This window comes from Notothenia rossii, assembly GCF_949606895.1.
Source record: "Notothenia rossii genome assembly, chromosome: 7".
NCBI classification, from domain to species: Eukaryota; Metazoa; Chordata; class Actinopteri; order Perciformes; family Nototheniidae; genus Notothenia; species Notothenia rossii.
In genome coordinates, this window is record NC_136905.1 from 50,372,611 (window position 1) to 50,390,194 (window position 17,584).

At 42.4% G+C, this 17,584-nt stretch overlaps 1 protein-coding gene across 1 annotated transcript; it reads left to right on the plus strand.

Moving 5' to 3' along the window:
• Nucleotides 1-10,426: 10,426 nt before the first annotated feature.
• LOC307013752 (uncharacterized protein) lies at nt 10,427-12,261 on the plus strand. The gene is made up of 4 exons (XM_079641298.1): nt 10,427-10,642; nt 10,999-11,229; nt 11,327-11,479; nt 11,641-12,261. Exons 1-4 carry the CDS (start codon nt 10,585-10,587, stop codon nt 12,105-12,107), a joined length of 909 nt encoding a protein of 302 aa, XP_079497424.1. The 5' UTR covers nt 10,427-10,584; the 3' UTR covers nt 12,108-12,261.
• The last annotated feature ends 5,323 nt before the right edge of the window (nt 12,262-17,584 follow it).

The window sequence follows — 17,584 nt, forward strand, 5'->3', positions numbered from 1 at the left end:
TTGGTGGAGAAGAGATAGCTTGAAAAGTAGACAGCAGATTTCATGAGAGCTAGTTGTTGGAATATTTTCTTTTCTTTCACAAAAGGAAATGGTCTTCTATTGGAACAGAGGGTGTTTTGAATGACACCAAATTGGCATGAAGGATTAGTTCAATGAATGAGGCTAGATATTTAAACCACAAAGGGACTCGAACCCTCAATATTCTGATCTGAAGTCAGACGCCTTGTCCATTAGGCCACATGGAAACAAATAAAGCACCTTTCACAATTCACAAGTGCCATTGTTCATCCCCTAGTTGAAACTAGTGTTTGCAAGTTCAGAAAGTGACAATTGTACAAATGCTTAGAATAATCGTTTTGTTTGCAAGTTCAGTTTGGAACAGAGTAAATTATTGGACAACTTTTGGATAGTTAGACCATTTCAGAGTTTGTCCTGGACCAGGAGTGAAAGATTGAATGGAGACTTCACATGTGAAAGTAATCAGAATCAATTCTCACTTTTTGAAATAAACACTGCAGCTGCCTTGACTTAATAAGTTCCATTCAATGGCCAGTATGGGGATTGAACCCATGACCTTGGCGTTATTAGCACCACGCTCTAACCATCTGAGCTAACCGGCCTTCCTTTGTGGAACTTTTGAAGCGAGCAAAGTAAAAAAAAGGTACTGTTAAAAACAGTCAAATATCGGAACAATTGTTGATAGTCAATCAGATCTGATCAAATCCCGGTTTGGAGTTGGTGGAGAAGAGATAGCTTGAAAAGTAGACAGCAGATTTCATGAGAGCTAGTTGTTGGAATATTTGCTTTTCTTTCTAATAAGGAAATGGTCTTCTTTTGGACCAGAGGGTGTTTTAAATGACACCAAATTGTCAAGAAGGATTAGTTCAATGAATGAGGCTAGATATTTAAACCACGAAGGGACTAGAACCCTCAATCTTCTGATCCGAAGTCAGACGCCTTGTCCATTAGGCCACATGGTCACAAATAAAGCACCTTTCACAATTCACATGTGCCATTGTTCATCCCCTAGTTGAAACTAGTGTTTGCAAGTTCAGAAAGTGACAATTGTACAAATGCTTAGCATAATCATTTTGTTTGCAAGTTCAGTTTGGGACAGAGTAAATTATTGGACAACTTTTGGATAGTTAGACAATTTCAGAGTTTGTCCTGGACCAGGAGTGATAGATTGACTGGAGACTTCACATGTGAAAGTGATCAGAATAAATTATCACTTTTTGAAATAAACACTGCAGCTGTATTGACTTAATAAGTTCAAATCAATGGCCAGTATGGGGATTGAACCCACGACCTTGGCATTATTAACACCACGCTCTAACCATCTGAGCTAACCGGCATTCCTTTTGTTGGACTTTTGAAGCTAGCAAAGTAAAAAAAAGCTACTGTTAAAAACAGTCAAATATCGGAGCAATTCTTGATAGTCAATCAGATCTGATCAAATCCCGATTTGGAGTTGGTGGAGAAGAGATAGCTTGAAAAGTAGACAGCAGACTTCATGAGAGCTAGTTGTTGGAATATTTGCTTTTCTTTCACAAAAGTAAATGGTCTTCTTTTGGACCAGAGGGTGTTTTGAATGACACCAAATTGGCAGGAAGGATTAGTTCAATGAATGAGGCTACATATTTAAACCACGAAGGGACTCGAACCCTCAATCTTCTGATCCGAAGTCAGACGCCTTGTCCATTAATTCACATGGTCACAAATAAAGCACCTTTCACAATTCACAAGTGCCATTGTTCATCCCCTAGTTGAAACAAGTGTTTGCAAGTTCAGAAAGTGACAATTGTACAGATGCTTAGTTTAATCGTTTTGTTTGCAAGTTCAGTTTGGGACAGAGTAAATGATTGGACAACTTTTGGATAGTTATTCATGTTAGACCATTTCAGAGTTTGTCCTGGACCAGGAGTGATAGATTGACTGGAGACTTCACATGTGAAAGCAATCAGAATCAATTCTCACTTTTTGAAGTAAACACTGCAGCTGCATTGACTTAATAAGTTCCATTCAATGGCCAGTATGGGGATTGAACCCATGACCTTGGCGTTATTAGCACCACGCTCTAACCATCTGAGCTAACCGGCCTTCATTTGTGGAACTTTTGAAGCGAGCAAAGTAAAAAAAAGGTACTGTTAAAAACAGTCAAATATCGGAACAATTGTTGATAGTCAATCAGATCTGATCAAATCCCGGTTTGGAGTTGGTGGAGAAGAGATAGCTTGAAAAGTAGACAGCAGATTTCATGAGAGCTAGTTGTTGGAATATTTGCTTTTCTTTCTAATAAGGAAATGGTCTTCTTTTGGACCAGAGGGTGTTTTAAATGACACCAAATTGGCAGGAAGGATTAGTTCAATGAATGAGGCTAGATATTTAAACCATGAAGGGACTCGAACCCTCAATCTTCTGATCCGAAGTCAGACGCCTTGTCCATTAGGCCACATGGTCACAAATACATCTTGTTGAAGAGCAACAGCAAGATGGCCGCGCCTGTGTTGGCAGCTCGTCATTTTCGCTTCCTACCTCTTCTGTTTTTCGTGGTTTTGTTTGTAACGTCCTTTCTAAAAAGTGCCAAATCGGCTAGAATTTATGCTCGTCAGACTCTGCTGGATATCGGTTTCTCAGCGTTATCCCCCGTGCAACACCACTATGATTTCTGGAGCGCTCATGGCGCCCTACGCCAACATCTGCCTCGGGCTGTCTGGGCTCCCTGCCCTGGCTGCACCCGGACGAAGCGTACGCGAAGACGGGGTAGACGAGCGGGCGTTTCGGTGAGACTGAGAAATCTTACCTGTGATCGTCCCTGGTCTGCACTCCTCGCCGTATCCACGGCGGCTGGCTGTACTGTGAGACTGTCCTGTCTCCGTCCAATTCTACCTGCCTCCTCGATGCAGCTCCCGGCTTTCGTCCCGGTAAGAAGACGCGCAGTGTTCTCCAGTGTGGCTTCAGTGCCTGGGTGTCTGCGTTCTCTACCTCGGGCTTCCACCATCGGGAGGGCCGGCTCCGATAACATCAGCGTGGGTCTGTTGAATGCCCGTTCAATCGCTAACAAATCGTTCGCTCTGAATGATCTCTTCACATCTAAGGACTTGGACTTTCTGTTCATCACGGAGACGTGGCAGAAGACCGAGGAATTTGCTGCTCTCAACGAACTATGTCCCCCGGACTGCTCTTACTCCTGTGTCCCGCGAACAACAGGCCGAGGCGGGGGCCTTGCCATAATAAACAGGGACGGCTTCTCTACACGTTCAGTGAGCTGCGGAACTTTCTCCACTTTTGAGGTCTCAGTCTCCAAAGTTGGTCGCGCCAACCCTTTCTACTGCATTTTGATCTATCGCCCTCCGGGCAGAAACGCAAATTTTATTACGGATTTCGGACATTTTTTAGCTTCCATCATCCGCTTTGATAGAGTTTTGATGGTTGGGGATTTTAACGTTCACGTCAACGATAGCTCGGACTCCTTTGCTGTAAACTTTTTGAATGTCACAGAATCATTTAACTTTACGCAACATGTTTCTGGTCCCACCCATGCAAAAGGTAATACGCTTGATCTTGTATTTACTACTGGTTTAAAGATTAATTCGATTTGCACTGAAGAGTTGACTGTCTCTGATCATTATTGTGTCCTGTTTAACACACTGTTTGATAATGACGTTGTTCTGGGGAAGCGAGTTAAATGCTCGCGCGTTATCAACAGCCTGACAGCGAATAAATTCGCCTCTAAATTTGACAGCAACATAGTAAACCCCTCCCATGTCGACATAGATCTCATGGTTAACTCCTTTAACACCCACTGCTCTAGTATTCTAGACGAGGTCGCCCCCATGGTTACTAGAAAGCTGTTAGCAGTTAACCACTCCCCCTGGTTAAATGAAAACATCTACAATTTTAGACGAAAATGCCGTAAAGTAGAGCGTCTCTGGAAATCTACCCATCTCCAGGTGCACCGCCTTTACCTAAAGGACCTTATGTCTGAATACAACAACATGGTTAGAGATGCCAGGGCAGCCTAATTCTCTGATATCATTACATCCAGTAAACACAATCCTAGCATCCTGTTTAAGACCATCAACAACATTGTTAGTTCTCCTCTCCCCCCCATCCCTGTTTTCTCAAATGAGGATTGTAATGACTTTCTCTTGTTCTTTGTAAACAAGGTTGTGGATGTGAGAGCCAGCATTTCCCCCTCCCTCTCCCCCCTCCCCACCTGCCCAGCCAGGCATTCAACTTTAACTGTTTTGCCCCTATTTCCCTTCAAGATCTCATTGACATAGTTAATTCCATGAAACGCTCTTCCAGTCCACTAGATGTCATCCCCACCTCCATCCTGAAAGAAGCAATCAACTCTGTTGGCCCCGGTTTGGTTTCCATCATTAACTTTTCTCTTGAATCTGGCTCTGTCCCTTCATATTTTAAGCAGGCGGTTGTCGAGCCCCTCCTTAAGAAACCTAACCTGGACCCCTCTCTCCCAAAAAACTATAGACCTATTTCTAAGCTGCCTTTCACCTCCAAAGTGCTTGAAAAGGTTGTTGCGAATCAGCTCAACGCTTTTCTGGCCAACACTAACACCCTAGATAAATTTCAATCTGGTTTCCGCACGAAGCATTCCACTGAGACTGCACTCCTCAGGGTCTCTAACGACATCCTGATGGCTGCAGACTCGGGTGAATGCGCTGTGCTGATCATGTTAGACCTCAGCGCAGCATTTGATACTGTGGACCACAGCATCATGCTGGATAGGCTTAGAGAGTGGGTGGGCATTTCAGGGAGAGCCCTAGATTGGTTTTCCTCATATCTCGGAGGAAGGTCATTCTCAGTGGCCGTTGGTCCGTTCACTTCTGACCCTGCTCCCCTACCCTGTGGGGTACCACAGGGTTCCATCTTGGCCCCGCTCCTCTGGGCCTTATATTTGCTCCCCCTTGGCTCTATCATCAGCAGCTTTAAGGGTGTGTCCTACCACTGCTACGCTGATGATATCCAGCTGTATGTGTCCTTCACTCCGCAAAACATGCAGAAAATTAACATCCTACTGGACTGTCTAGCTGCCATTGAGGGCTGGATGGGGAGAAATTTCCTCCAGCTAAATGCGGCGAAGACAGAGGTACTTATAATTGCCTCAGACTCCCTAGCAGCCAAGGTAAAAAACCTAATGGGGCCCCTCACCACCAACGTTCACCCCCACATCAGAAATCTTGGGGTGTTCTTCGACCAGGCTATGAACATGGACAAACATGTTTCCTCACTGACCCGCAACTGTTTTTTCCACATCCGCAACATCGCTAAACTCAGGTCCATTGTGTCTCATGCAGAGCTTGAAATGGCTGTCCACGCATTCATATCATCCCGGTTAGACTATTGTAATTCACTTTTCACCTGTCTCAGCAAAGCCTCTGTTCACCGTCTGCAGCTGGTTCAAAACGCTGCCGCCCGCTTAATCACCAGGTCTAAAAAATCCTGCCATATCACCCCCATTCTAGCCTCCCTGCACTGGCTACCAGTTCATTTCAGGATCCAGTACAAGATCCTGATTATCTCATACAAAGCTCTAAACGGCCAAGCCCCAGCCTACATCAGCGAGCTCATTCCACCACACCAAAACACTCGTTCGCTGAGGTCCTCTGACCAGGGGCTTCTGGCAGTGCCCAGGACCCGACTAAAGACCAGGGGGGACCGGGCGTTTGGGGCGGCCGCCCCTAGACTCTGGAACGCACTTACCCCGGTCCTGAGATCGGCTCCCTCCCTCAACCTGTTCAAGGGACACCTAAAGACGCACTTATTTAAGCAGGCGTTTGAGCAGTCTTAGGCCGTTCATCACGTCACTGTCCTGTCACTGTCGATCACTGGTCCTCTTGCACTTGGTTTCATGTTTGTATATTGTTTTTAAGTTTTTATTCTATTTTCCTGTCATGTTATGCTTTGTTATTATTATGCCTTAGTGCCATATTGGCATAATTGTTCTGACTGCTATATTTTGTACAGCACTCTGTGCATTCGTGCTGGGAGGGGTGCTTTAGAAATAAACTTTTACTTACTTACTTACTAAATAAAGCACCTTTCACAATTCACATGTGCCATTGTTCATCCCCTAGTTGAAACTAGTGTTTGCAAGTTCAGAAAGTGACAATTGTACAAATGCTTAGCATAATCGTTTTGTTTGCAAGTTCAGTTTGGGACAGAGTAAATTATTGGACAACTTTTGGATAGTTAGACAATTTCAGAGTTTGTCCTGGACCAGGAGTGATAGATTGACTGGAGACTTCACATGTGAAAGTGATCAGAATAAATTATCATTTTTTGAAATAAACACTGCAGCTGCATTGACTTAATAAGTTCAAATCAATGGCTAGTATGGAGATTGAACCCATGACCTTGGCATTATTAGCACCCCGCTCTAACCATCTGAGCTAACCGGCATTCCTTTTGTGGGACTTTTGAAGCTAGCAAAGTTAAAAAAAGGTACTGTTAAAAATAGTCAAATATCGGAGCAATTGTTGATAGTCAATCAGATCTGATCAAATCCCGGTTTGGAGTTGGTGGAGAAGAGATAGCTTGAAAAGTAGACAGCAGATTTCATGAGAGCTAGTTGTTGGAATATTTGCTTTTCTTTCACAAAAGGACATGGTCTTCTATTGGAACAGAGGGTGTTCTGAATGACACCAAATTGGCATGAAGGATTAGTTCAATGAATGAGGCTAGATATTTAAACCACGAAGGGACTCGAACCCTCAATCTTCTGATCCGAAGTCAGACGCCTTGTCCATTAGGCCACGTGGTCACAAATAAAGCACCTTTCACAATTCACTAGTGCCATTGTTCATCCCCTAGTTGAAACTAGTGTTTGCAAGTTCAGAAAGTGGCAATTGTACAAATGCTTAGTATAATCGTTTTGTTTGCAAGTTCAGTTTGGGACAGAGTAAATGATTGGACAACTTTTGGATTGTTATTCAAGTTAGACAATTTCAGAGTTTGTCCTGGACCAGGAGTGATAGATTGACTGGAGACTTCACATGTGAAAGTGATCAGAATAAATTATCATTTTTTGAAATAAACACTGCAGCTGCATTGACTTAATAAGTTCAAATCAATGGCCAGTATGGGGATTGAACCCATGACCTTGGCATTATTAGCACCCCGCTCTAACCATCTGAGCTAACCGGCATTCCTTTTGTGGGACTTTTGAAGCTAGCAAAGTTAAAAAAAGGTACTGTTAAAAATAGTCAAATATCGGAGCAATTGTTGATAGTCAATCAGATCTGATCAAATCCCGGTTTGGAGTTGGTGGAGAAGAGAGAGCTTGAAAAGTAGACAGCAGATTTCATGAGAGCTAGTTGTTGGAATATTTGCTTTTCTTTCACAAAAGGAAATGGTCTTCTATTGGAACAGAGGGTGTTTTGAATGACACCAAATTGGCAGGAAGGATTAGTTCAATGAATGAGGCTAGATATTTAAACCACGAAGGGACTCGAACCCTCAATCTTCTGATCCGAAGTCAGACGCCTTGTCCATTAGGCCACATGGTCACAATTAAAGCACCTTTCATAGTTCACATGTGCCATTGTTCATCCCCTAGTTGAAACTAGTGTTTGCAAGTTCAGAAAGTGACAATTGTACAAATGCTTAGTATAATCGTTTTGTTTGCAAGTTCAGTTTGGGACAGAGTAAATTATTGGACAACTTTCGGATAATTATTCAAGTTAGACAATTTCAGAGTTTGTCCTGGACCAGGAGTGATAGATTGACTGGAGACTTCACATGTGAAAGTGATCAGAATCAATTCTCACTTTTTGAAATAAACACTGCAGCTGCATTGACTTAACAAGTTCAAATCAATGGCCAGTATGGGGATTGAACCCATGACCTTGGCATTATTAGCACCACGCTCTAACCATCTGAGCTAACCGGCATTCCTTTTGTTGGACTTTTGAAGCTAGCAAAGTTAAAAAAAGGTACTGTTAAAAACAGTCAAATATCGGAGCAATTGTTGATAGTCAATCAGATCTGATCAAATCCTGGTTTGGAGTTGGTGGAGAAGAGATAGCTTGAAAAGTAGACAGCAGATTTCATGAGAGCTAGTTGTTGGAATATTTGCTTTTCTTTCACAAAAGGAAATGGTCTTCTATTGGAACAGAGGGTGTTTTGAATGACACCAAATTGGCAGGAAGGATTAGTTCAATGAATGAGGCTAGATATTTAAACCACGAAGGGACTTGAACCCTCAATCTTCTGATCCAAGGTCAGACGCCTTGTCCATTAGGCCACTTGGAAACAAATAAAGCACCTTTCACAATTCACAAGTGCCATTGTTCATCCCCTAGTTGAAACTAGTGTTTGCAAGTTCAGAAAGTGACAATTGTACAAATGCTTAGAATAATCGTTTTGTTTGCAAGTTCAGTTTGGAACAGAGTAAATTACTGGACAACTTTTGGATAGTTAGACCATTTCAGAGTTTGTCCTGGACCAGGAGTGAAAGATTGAATGGAGACTTCACATGTGAAAGTAATCAGAATCAATTCTCACTTTTTGAAGTAAACACTGCAGCTGCATTGACTTAATAAGTTCCATTCAATGGCCAGTATGGGGATTGAACCCATGACCTTGGCGTTATTAGCACCACGCTCTAACCATCTGAGCTAACCGGCCTTCCTTTGTGGAACTTTTGAAGCGAGCAAAGTAAAAAAAAGGTACTGTTAAAAACAGACAAATATCGGAGCAATTGTTGATAGTCAATCAGATCTGATCAAATCCCGGTTTGGAGTTGGTGGAGAAGAGATAGCTTGAAAAGTAGACAGCAGATTTCATGAGAGCTAGTTGTTGGAATATTTGCTTTTCTTTCTAATAAGGAAATGGTCTTCTTTTGGACCAGAGGGTGTTTTAAATGACACCAAATTGGCAGGAAGGATTAGTTCAATGAATGAGGCTAGATATTTAAACCACGAAGGGACTCGAACCCTCAATCTTCTGATCCGAAGTCAGACGCCTTGTCCATTAGGCCACATGGTCACAAATAAAGCACCTTTCACAATTCACATGTGCCATTGTTCATCCCCTAGTTGAAACTAGTGTTTGCAAGTTCAGAAAGTGACAATTGTAAAAATGCTTAGCATAATCATTTTGTTTGCAAGTTCAGTTTGGGACAGAGTAAATTATTGGACAACTTTTGGATAGTTAGACAATTTCAGAGTTTGTCCTGGACCAGGAGTGATAGATTGACTGGAGACTTCACATGTGAAAGTGATCAGAATAAATTATCATTTTTTGAAATAAACACTGCAGCTGCATTGACTTAATAAGTTCAAATCAATGGCTAGTATGGAGATTGAACCCATGACCTTGGCATTATTAGCACCCCGCTCTAACCATCTGAGCTAACCGGCATTCCTTTTGTGGGACTTTTGAAGCTAGCAAAGTTAAAAAAAGGTACTGTTAAAAATAGTCAAATATCGGAGCAATTGTTGATAGTCAATCAGATCTGATCAAATCCCGGTTTGGAGTTGGTGGAGAAGAGATAGCTTGAAAAGTAGACAGCAGATTTCATGAGAGCTAGTTGTTGGAATATTTGCTTTTCTTTCACAAAAGGAAATGGTCTTCTATTGGAACAGAGGGTGTTTTGAATGACACCAAATTGGCATGAAGGATTAGTTCAATGAATGAGGCTAGATATTTAAACCACGAAGGGACTCGAACCCTCAATCTTCTGATCCGAAGTCAGACGCCTTGTCGATTAGGCCACGTGGTCACAAATAAAGCACCTTTCACAATTCACTAGTGCCATTGTTCATCCCCTAGTTGAAACTAGTGTTTGCAAGTTCAGAAAGTGACAATTGTAGAAATGCTTAGTATAATCGTTTTGTTTGCAAGCTCAGTTTGGGACAGAGTAAATGATTGGACAACTTTTGGATAGTTATTCAAGTTAGACCATTTCAGAGTTTGTCCTGGACCAGGAGTGATAGATTGACTGGAGACTTCACATGTGAAAGTGATCAGAATAAATTATCACTTTTTGATTAAAAACTGCAGCTGCATTGACTTAATAAGTTCCATTCAATGGCCAGTATGGGGATTGAACCCATGACCTTGGCATTATTAGCACCACACTCTTACCATCTGAGCTAACCGGCCTTCCTTTGTGGAACTTTTGAAGTGAGCAAAGTAAAAAAAAAGTACTGTTGAAAACAGTCAAATATCGGAGCAATTATTGATAGTCAATCAGATCTGATCAAATCCCGGTTTGGAGTTGGTGGAGAAGAGATAGCTTGAAAAGTAGACAGCAGATTTCATGAGAGCTAGTTGTTGGAATATTTGCTTTTCTTTCACAAAAGTAAATGGTCTTCTTTTGGACCAGAGGGTGTTTTGAATGACACCAAATTGGCAGGAAGAATTAGTTCAATGAATGAGGCTAGATATTTAACCTCTTAAGGCTTAGTGGTCACATGCGTGGACAGCACTTTTGTAGCTCTTATGTCCACAATGGTGTACACTGCTGAATTGGGGTCTTATAGCCACATATGTGGACACTTATACTGCCATCTGGTGGTGTCAGAAGAGTATAACATACAATGGTAAAAATTCAAGATGGCTGCAAATACGAGGGATGATTCAAGTGGCCACTCCAGACACAAACATCGATCAGGTAAGAAGTCTTATTTCATGGCTTATTCTTATTTAGATATTTATATAAGCGTTGGATATTTGTCATGACAAGCAAATTTGGAAAAAAAAGTGTAAAAATAAGAACGTAAGATGTCGCTAAACATGAAGTACACGTTTGTGTACTTATGGACTGAAGCTCGTCGAAACAGCTAATATACTAGTAAACATGCACACATGTAAAATGAGAAAACAAGTATATCTGGTGCAGCTAAAAGGCTGTACATTGTCTAAATGTAATACATAACAATTCAATCACTAAATACATATATACATACATAAATTAGTTGGATTAAAACGTTGTACAGTACCATTGAAATCCATTGTTTTTATTTCCAGAGCGTTTTTCTTTACACCAAGCTATGCAGCTACTTGGCTTGATTGATGAAGACAACTCAGATTTAGACCTATCTGACAATGATGATCCCATCCTGGATACAAATTACCAACCATCACCACAGGAGCAAAGCAGCAGTGAGGATGAGGGTGACAGTAGTGACAATGAGGACCCCATTCCTGAGCCCACAGAGCACAGCAGAGGACATAAACGTCGCCGTGGTGCAGATAATGGTTAGTCAAGACCCAGTAGATTTGTGTTTATGTTATGTAGTTAGGGCCTCAGGGCTACGTGAAGGATTGGAGGCAGAATGCTTATTTACATTGACAGGGACAGAGAGTACAGGGACAGGTTCATCCCACACTCCCAGACGTCGATGTCGAACTGTACCGATTGAGACTGATCGTGCAGAAGATGACTCTGAGGAGCCAACACCAGGACCAAGCCAAACCAAAAAAAATAAAAAGGGAGAGTCCAAACAAGGTAATTGTTATTATTTTAGCATGCCTTGAGGGTAAATCTTCAAATTTCATGTAAACGTCCACACAGATTCAAGTTTTTTTGCTTACATAGATAAAATGTAACTTACTGCAATAAATACTATACATACTAAATACTATTTTATTCTGATTCTGGTTGTGCAGGACGTGGAATACGCTGGAAGGCTACTCCATTGACGCCAAACCTTGCGGAGTATCAGCATCAGGACGAAAGCGATCTGGACAGACATGGCTGGACCCCACTAGAGTATTTTGACCAGTACATCGATAGAGATCTGATGACACTGATTTCAGAATGTTCTAATGCCATGTCACTGTCTAGGAGTGGGGACCCACTCAACATGTCAGTCGATGAGGTCTACCACTTTTTTGGTGCCTGTATTTTAATGTCCTGCATCCGATACCCAACCATTAGGATGTATTGGTCCAAAGCCTTTAAAATCACTGCCATCACTGACAGATTCACGCGTGCCAGATTCTTCAAACTGAGGGGAGCAATAAAAGTGGTAATTGATGATGATGTGCCTGAAGATCTGAAGATGTCTGACAAATTCTGGAAGGTGGGGCCTTTTGCGGATTCTGCGAGGCTGCAAGTCTCTGAATCGACCTGATTGCACATCTATTGATGAGCAAATGATACCCTTCACGGGAGCCTGTCCGTACAGACAATATCTGCCAATGAAGCCCAACCCAGTTGGCATTAAGAACTTTGTGTGTGCTACAGCAGATGGCATTGTGCTTGACTTTGAGCTCTATCAAGGTACACAATCACTGATCGAGAATAATAATAATAATAATAATAATAATAATAATGCATTTTATTTATATAGCGCTTTTCACGACTCAAAGACGCTTTACAATATGAGGGAGGGTAGACAAACAAGGACAGGCAAACAAGTAAGTATAGTAAAATAAATAAAAAGGCAGTCAAGAGGAAATTGATTGAGAGGAGGGGGGCTTATGGGTAGGCAGAGTTGAAAAGATGTGTTTTGAGGCGGGACTGAAAGACTGTGAGGGACTCAGAGTCACGGAGATCTTGGGGGAGGGAATTCCAGAGCCTAGGAGCTGCCACTGAGAAGGCTCTGTCCCCAAAGCTGCAGAGTGTGGATGTGGGAATGGATAGGAGTCCGGCTGCGGTGGATCTGAGGGACCGTGGGGGTTGATAAGGAGTGAGAAGGTTTGTGAGATAAGGGGGGGCCAAATGGTGGAGTGCTTTGTCGGTGAGGACCATCATTTTGTAATTGATGCGATGGGAGACAGGAAGCCAGTGGAGCTCTTTGAGGACTGGGCTGATGTGATGCCATGATTTGGTATGTGTGAGGAGACGTGCAGCTGCATTTTGAACCCGTTGGAGTCTGTTGAGGGATGTAGTGCTGATGCCGTAAAGAAGTGAGTTGCAGTAGTCAAGGCGGGAGGAAATGAAGGCATGGATTAGTCGTTCGGCTGCGGGGCGGGTGAGAGAGGGTAGGATTTTTGCAATATTGCGGAGGTGGAAAAATGAGGTTTTGACTGTTTGGCGGATGTGAGGTTCGAGGGAGAGGGTGGGGTCAAAGATTACGCCAAGGTTGCGTGCCTGATTGGAGGGGGAAACAATGGTGCCATCGATGGTGAGTGTTATGTTAGTGACCTTGCTGAGGGTGGATTTGGAGCCAATTAGGAGGAGTTCTGTTTTGTTGCTGTTCAGTTTGAGGAGGTTATGTTGCATCCAAGTTTTAATAGCTGTCAGACAGGAATCGATGTGGGTAAGGGGTGGGTTATGGAGGGATTTGGTACTGAGGTAGATCTGAGTGTCATCAGCATAGCAGTGGAAGTCCAGGTTGAAGTGGCGGAGTATCTGACCGAGGGGCAGGATGTAAATGATGAAGAGGAGGGGTCCAAGTACTGATCCTTGAGGAACACCTTGGGTGACTGAAGCTGTGGCAGAGGAGTGGTTGGGGAGGGAGATGAAGTGGGATCGTTCAGTGAGGTAGGACTGGAGCCATCTGAGTGCAATACCTTCAATACCAATGTCCCTGAGTCGGGTGAGCAGGATGTTGTGGCTCACGGTATCGAAGGCTGCACTCAGGTCGAGGAGGATGAGAATATTGAGGGAACCAGTGTCAGCAGAGGTGAGGAGGTCATTGAGGACTTTGACGAGTGCAGTTTCTGTACTGTGGTGAGGACGAAATCAAGAAGGTCGAAGAACCCGAGGGCCTGGGCTTGGGAAGCTTAGTCATCGAGCGTCTTTGTCAAACCCTGAAACGCGGCACAAAAGTGTATTGTGACCGGTTCTTCACCACCATCAAAGGTGCGCAACAAATGATGGAGAAGGAGCTGTACATAACTGGTACAATAATGAAGAACCGACTCGCTGGAGCGAACGACAAGTTACCCAGTGACAAAGCCATGAAAAGCGCAGGAAGAGGTACCTCATCAGAAGTGTCCGCTGAAGATGGAAAACTGTGTGTAGTGAAGTGGTATGACAACAAGCCAGTATTGCTGATGTCTGTTGTTCATGGTACACAGCCTGAGGACACCTGCCAGCGCTGGGACAAGAGGTTGAAACAATATGTCACTGTTTCGCGACCAAGCATTGTCCGTGAGTACAATACCAAGATGGGTGGAGTTGACTTGATCGATAGAATGATCAGTTACTATCGCATGAGCACCCGTACTAAGAAGTGGACAATGCGGATGGTCATGCACTTCACGGATCTGGCTTTAGCCAACAGCTGGCTACTCTACCGCAAAGACCATGCAATATGTGCTGGACCAAAGACAAAACCCATCCAGTTCCTTGAGTTCCATATGGAAGTGGCAAAGATCCTCCTGGCCCAGCATCACGGTGCAGATGCTGACCTATCGGAACAATCAGAGGAAGAAGATGCACAACAAGGGGTAAAACGTCATGTGACAGAGGTGCCCCATGTCTCGGTCCGCAGGAGGGCTAATGCCCACCTCCCAGAGATGATGGGCCTGAAGAATGCCATGCGCTGCAGACAACCAGGCTGCACTGGAAGAACCCGAGTGCGCTGTGTGACCTGCAAAGTGTTCTTGTGCATGCAAACCGAACGCAATTGTTACTTAGCCTTTCACACATAGGTGATGGCAGTGTGATGGCAGAGATTCTGTGAAGGTCATCAGGTGACCCCTGGGCCTCCGTAAGCAGGCCGGGTCCTTCTGTCCTCAATGTTCCCACCCTTTCACATATCCTATTTTTTACATTACGAATGCAACATTTCACATGAGCCATACTGTGACTGTCAAAAAGGGGCAACATTTATTTATTTATTTTTTCACTATGACGTTCCGTCATTTGTTGTACTTACCGTGTACGTAACGTGACAATTAAAAAAATGATTTGAATGTTTTATATTTTGTTACAGGCATACAATGTCATCCTGCAATTACTGTTTGCACTGTTGCAGCTTTTCAAATTATCCATGCTTTAGTTTTAACTGTCCAAAGGGGCAAAAGTGCAATGTTTCCATGTTGTTTTTACTCTGATATTCAAAACATGTTCAAAAATATGTGTGTATGTGTTATTAATACATGCAAAAGCAATCAGGAAAAACACTGCTGTGTTCAAGGTGGAAATAAAGAGTTTTTCATTCTATTACTCAATGGTGACTTAATTGGGTTTTATGGAAATTCGGACCAAGAATCCACATATGTGGACATCATTTTTCTCTAAAAGTACATCATATCAAAAGATGATTCTTAGTTTTTATTCTAATTAGGGTCCAATAAGCCCAAATAGCAAAGAGAAATAAAAAATGCATGTAAAAAAACAGCTTGGGCCTACCACGAAGGGACTCGAACCCTCAATCTTCTGATCCGATGTCAGACGCCTTGTCCATTAGGCCACATGGTCACAAATAAAGCACCTTTCACAATTCAAAAGTGCCATTGTTCATCCCCTAGTTGAAACTAGTGTTTGCAAGTTCACAAAGTGACAATTGTACAAATGCTTAGTATAATCGTTTTGTTTGCAAGTTCAGTTTGGGACAGAGTAAATGATTGGACAACTTTTGGATTGTTATTCAAGTTAGACAATTTCAGAGTTTGTCCTGGACCAGGAGTGATAGATTGACTGGAGACTTCACATGTGAAAGTGATCAGAATAAATTATCACTTTTTGAAATAAACACTGCAGCTGCATTGACTTAATAAGTTCCATTCAATGGCCAGTATGGGGATTGAACCCATGACCTTGGCGTTATTAGCACCACGCTCTTATCATCTGAGCTAACCGGCCTTCCTTTGTGGAACTTTTGAAGTGAGCAAAGTAAAAAAAAAGTACTGTTGAAAACAGTCAAATATCGGAGCAATTGTTGATAGTCAATCAGATCTGATCAAATCCCGGTTTGGAGTTGGTGGAGAAGAGATAGCTTGAAAAGTAGACAGCAGATTTCATGAGAGCTAGTTGTTGGAATATTTGCTTTTCTTTCACAAAAGGAAATGGTCTTCTATTGGAACAGAGGGTGTTTTGAATGACACCAAATTGGCATGAAGGATTAGTTCAATGAATGAGGCTAGATATTTAAACCACGAAGGGACTCGAACCCTCAATCTTCTGATCCGAAGTCAGACGCCTTGTCCATTAGGCCACATGGTCACAATTAAAGCACCTTTCATAGTTCACATGTGCCATTGTTCATCCCCTAGTTGAAACTAGTGTTTGCAAGTTCAGAAAGTGACAATTGTACAAATGCTTAGTATAATCGTTTTGTTTGCAAGCTCAGTTTGGGACAGAGTAAATGATTGGACAACTTTTGGATAGTTATTCAAGTTAGACAATTTCAGAGTTTGTCCTGGACCAGGAGTGAAAGATTGAATGGAGACTTCACATGTGAAAGTAATCACAATCAATTCTCACTTTTTGAAATAAACACTGCAGCTGCATTGACTTAATAAGTTCCATTCAATGGACAGTATGGGGATTGAACCCATGACCTTGGCGTTATTAGCACCACGCTCTAACCATCTGAGCTAACCGGCCTTCCTTTGTGGAACTTTTGAAGCGAGCAAAGTAAAAAAAAGGTACTGTTAAAAACAGACAAATATCGGAACAATTGTTGATAGTCAATCAGATCTGATCAAATCCCGGTTTGGAGTTGGTGGAGAAGAGATAGCTTGAAAAGTAGACAGCAGATTTCATGAGAGCTAGTTGTTGGAATATTTGCTTTTCTTTCTAATAAGGAAATGGTCTTCTTTTGGACCAGAGGGTGTTTTAAATGACACCAAATTGGCAGGAAGGATTAGTTCAATGAATGAGGCTAGATATTTAAAGCACGAAGGGACTCGAACCCTCAATCTTCTGATCCGAAGTCAGACGCCTTGTCCATTAGGCCACATGGTCACAAATAAAGCACCTTTCACAATTCACATGTGCCATTGTTCATCCCCTAGTTGAAACTAGTGTTTGCAAGTTCAGAAAGTGACAATTGTACAAATGCTTAGCATAATCGTTTTGTTTGCAAGTTCAGTTTGGGACAGAGTAAATGATTGGACAACTTTTGGATTGTTATTCAAGTTAGACAATTTCAGAGTTTGTCCTGGACCAGGAGTGATATATTGACTGGAGACTTCACATGTGAAAGTGATCAGAATAAATTATCATTTTTTGAAATAAACACTGCAGCTGCATTGACTTAATAAGTTCAAATCAATGGCCAGTATGGGGATTGAACCCATGACCTTGGCATTATTAGCACCCCACTCTAACCATCTGAGCTAACCGGCATTCCTTTTGTGGGACTTTTGAAGCTAGCAAAGTTAAAAAAAGGTACTGTTAAAAATAGTCAAATATCGGAGCAATTGTTGATAGTCAATCAGATCTGATCAAATCCCGGTTTGGAGTTGGTGGAGAAGAGATAGCTTGAAAAGTAGACAGCAGATTTCATGAGAGCTAGTTGTTGGAATATTTGCTTTTCTTTCACAAAAGGAAATGGTCTTCTATTGGAACAGAGGGTGTTTTGAATGACACCAAATTGGCAGGAAGGATTAGTTCAATGAATGAAGCTAGATATTTAAACCACGAAGGGACTCGAACCCTCAATCTTCTGATCCGAAGTCAGACGCCTTGTCCATTAGGCCACATGGTCAC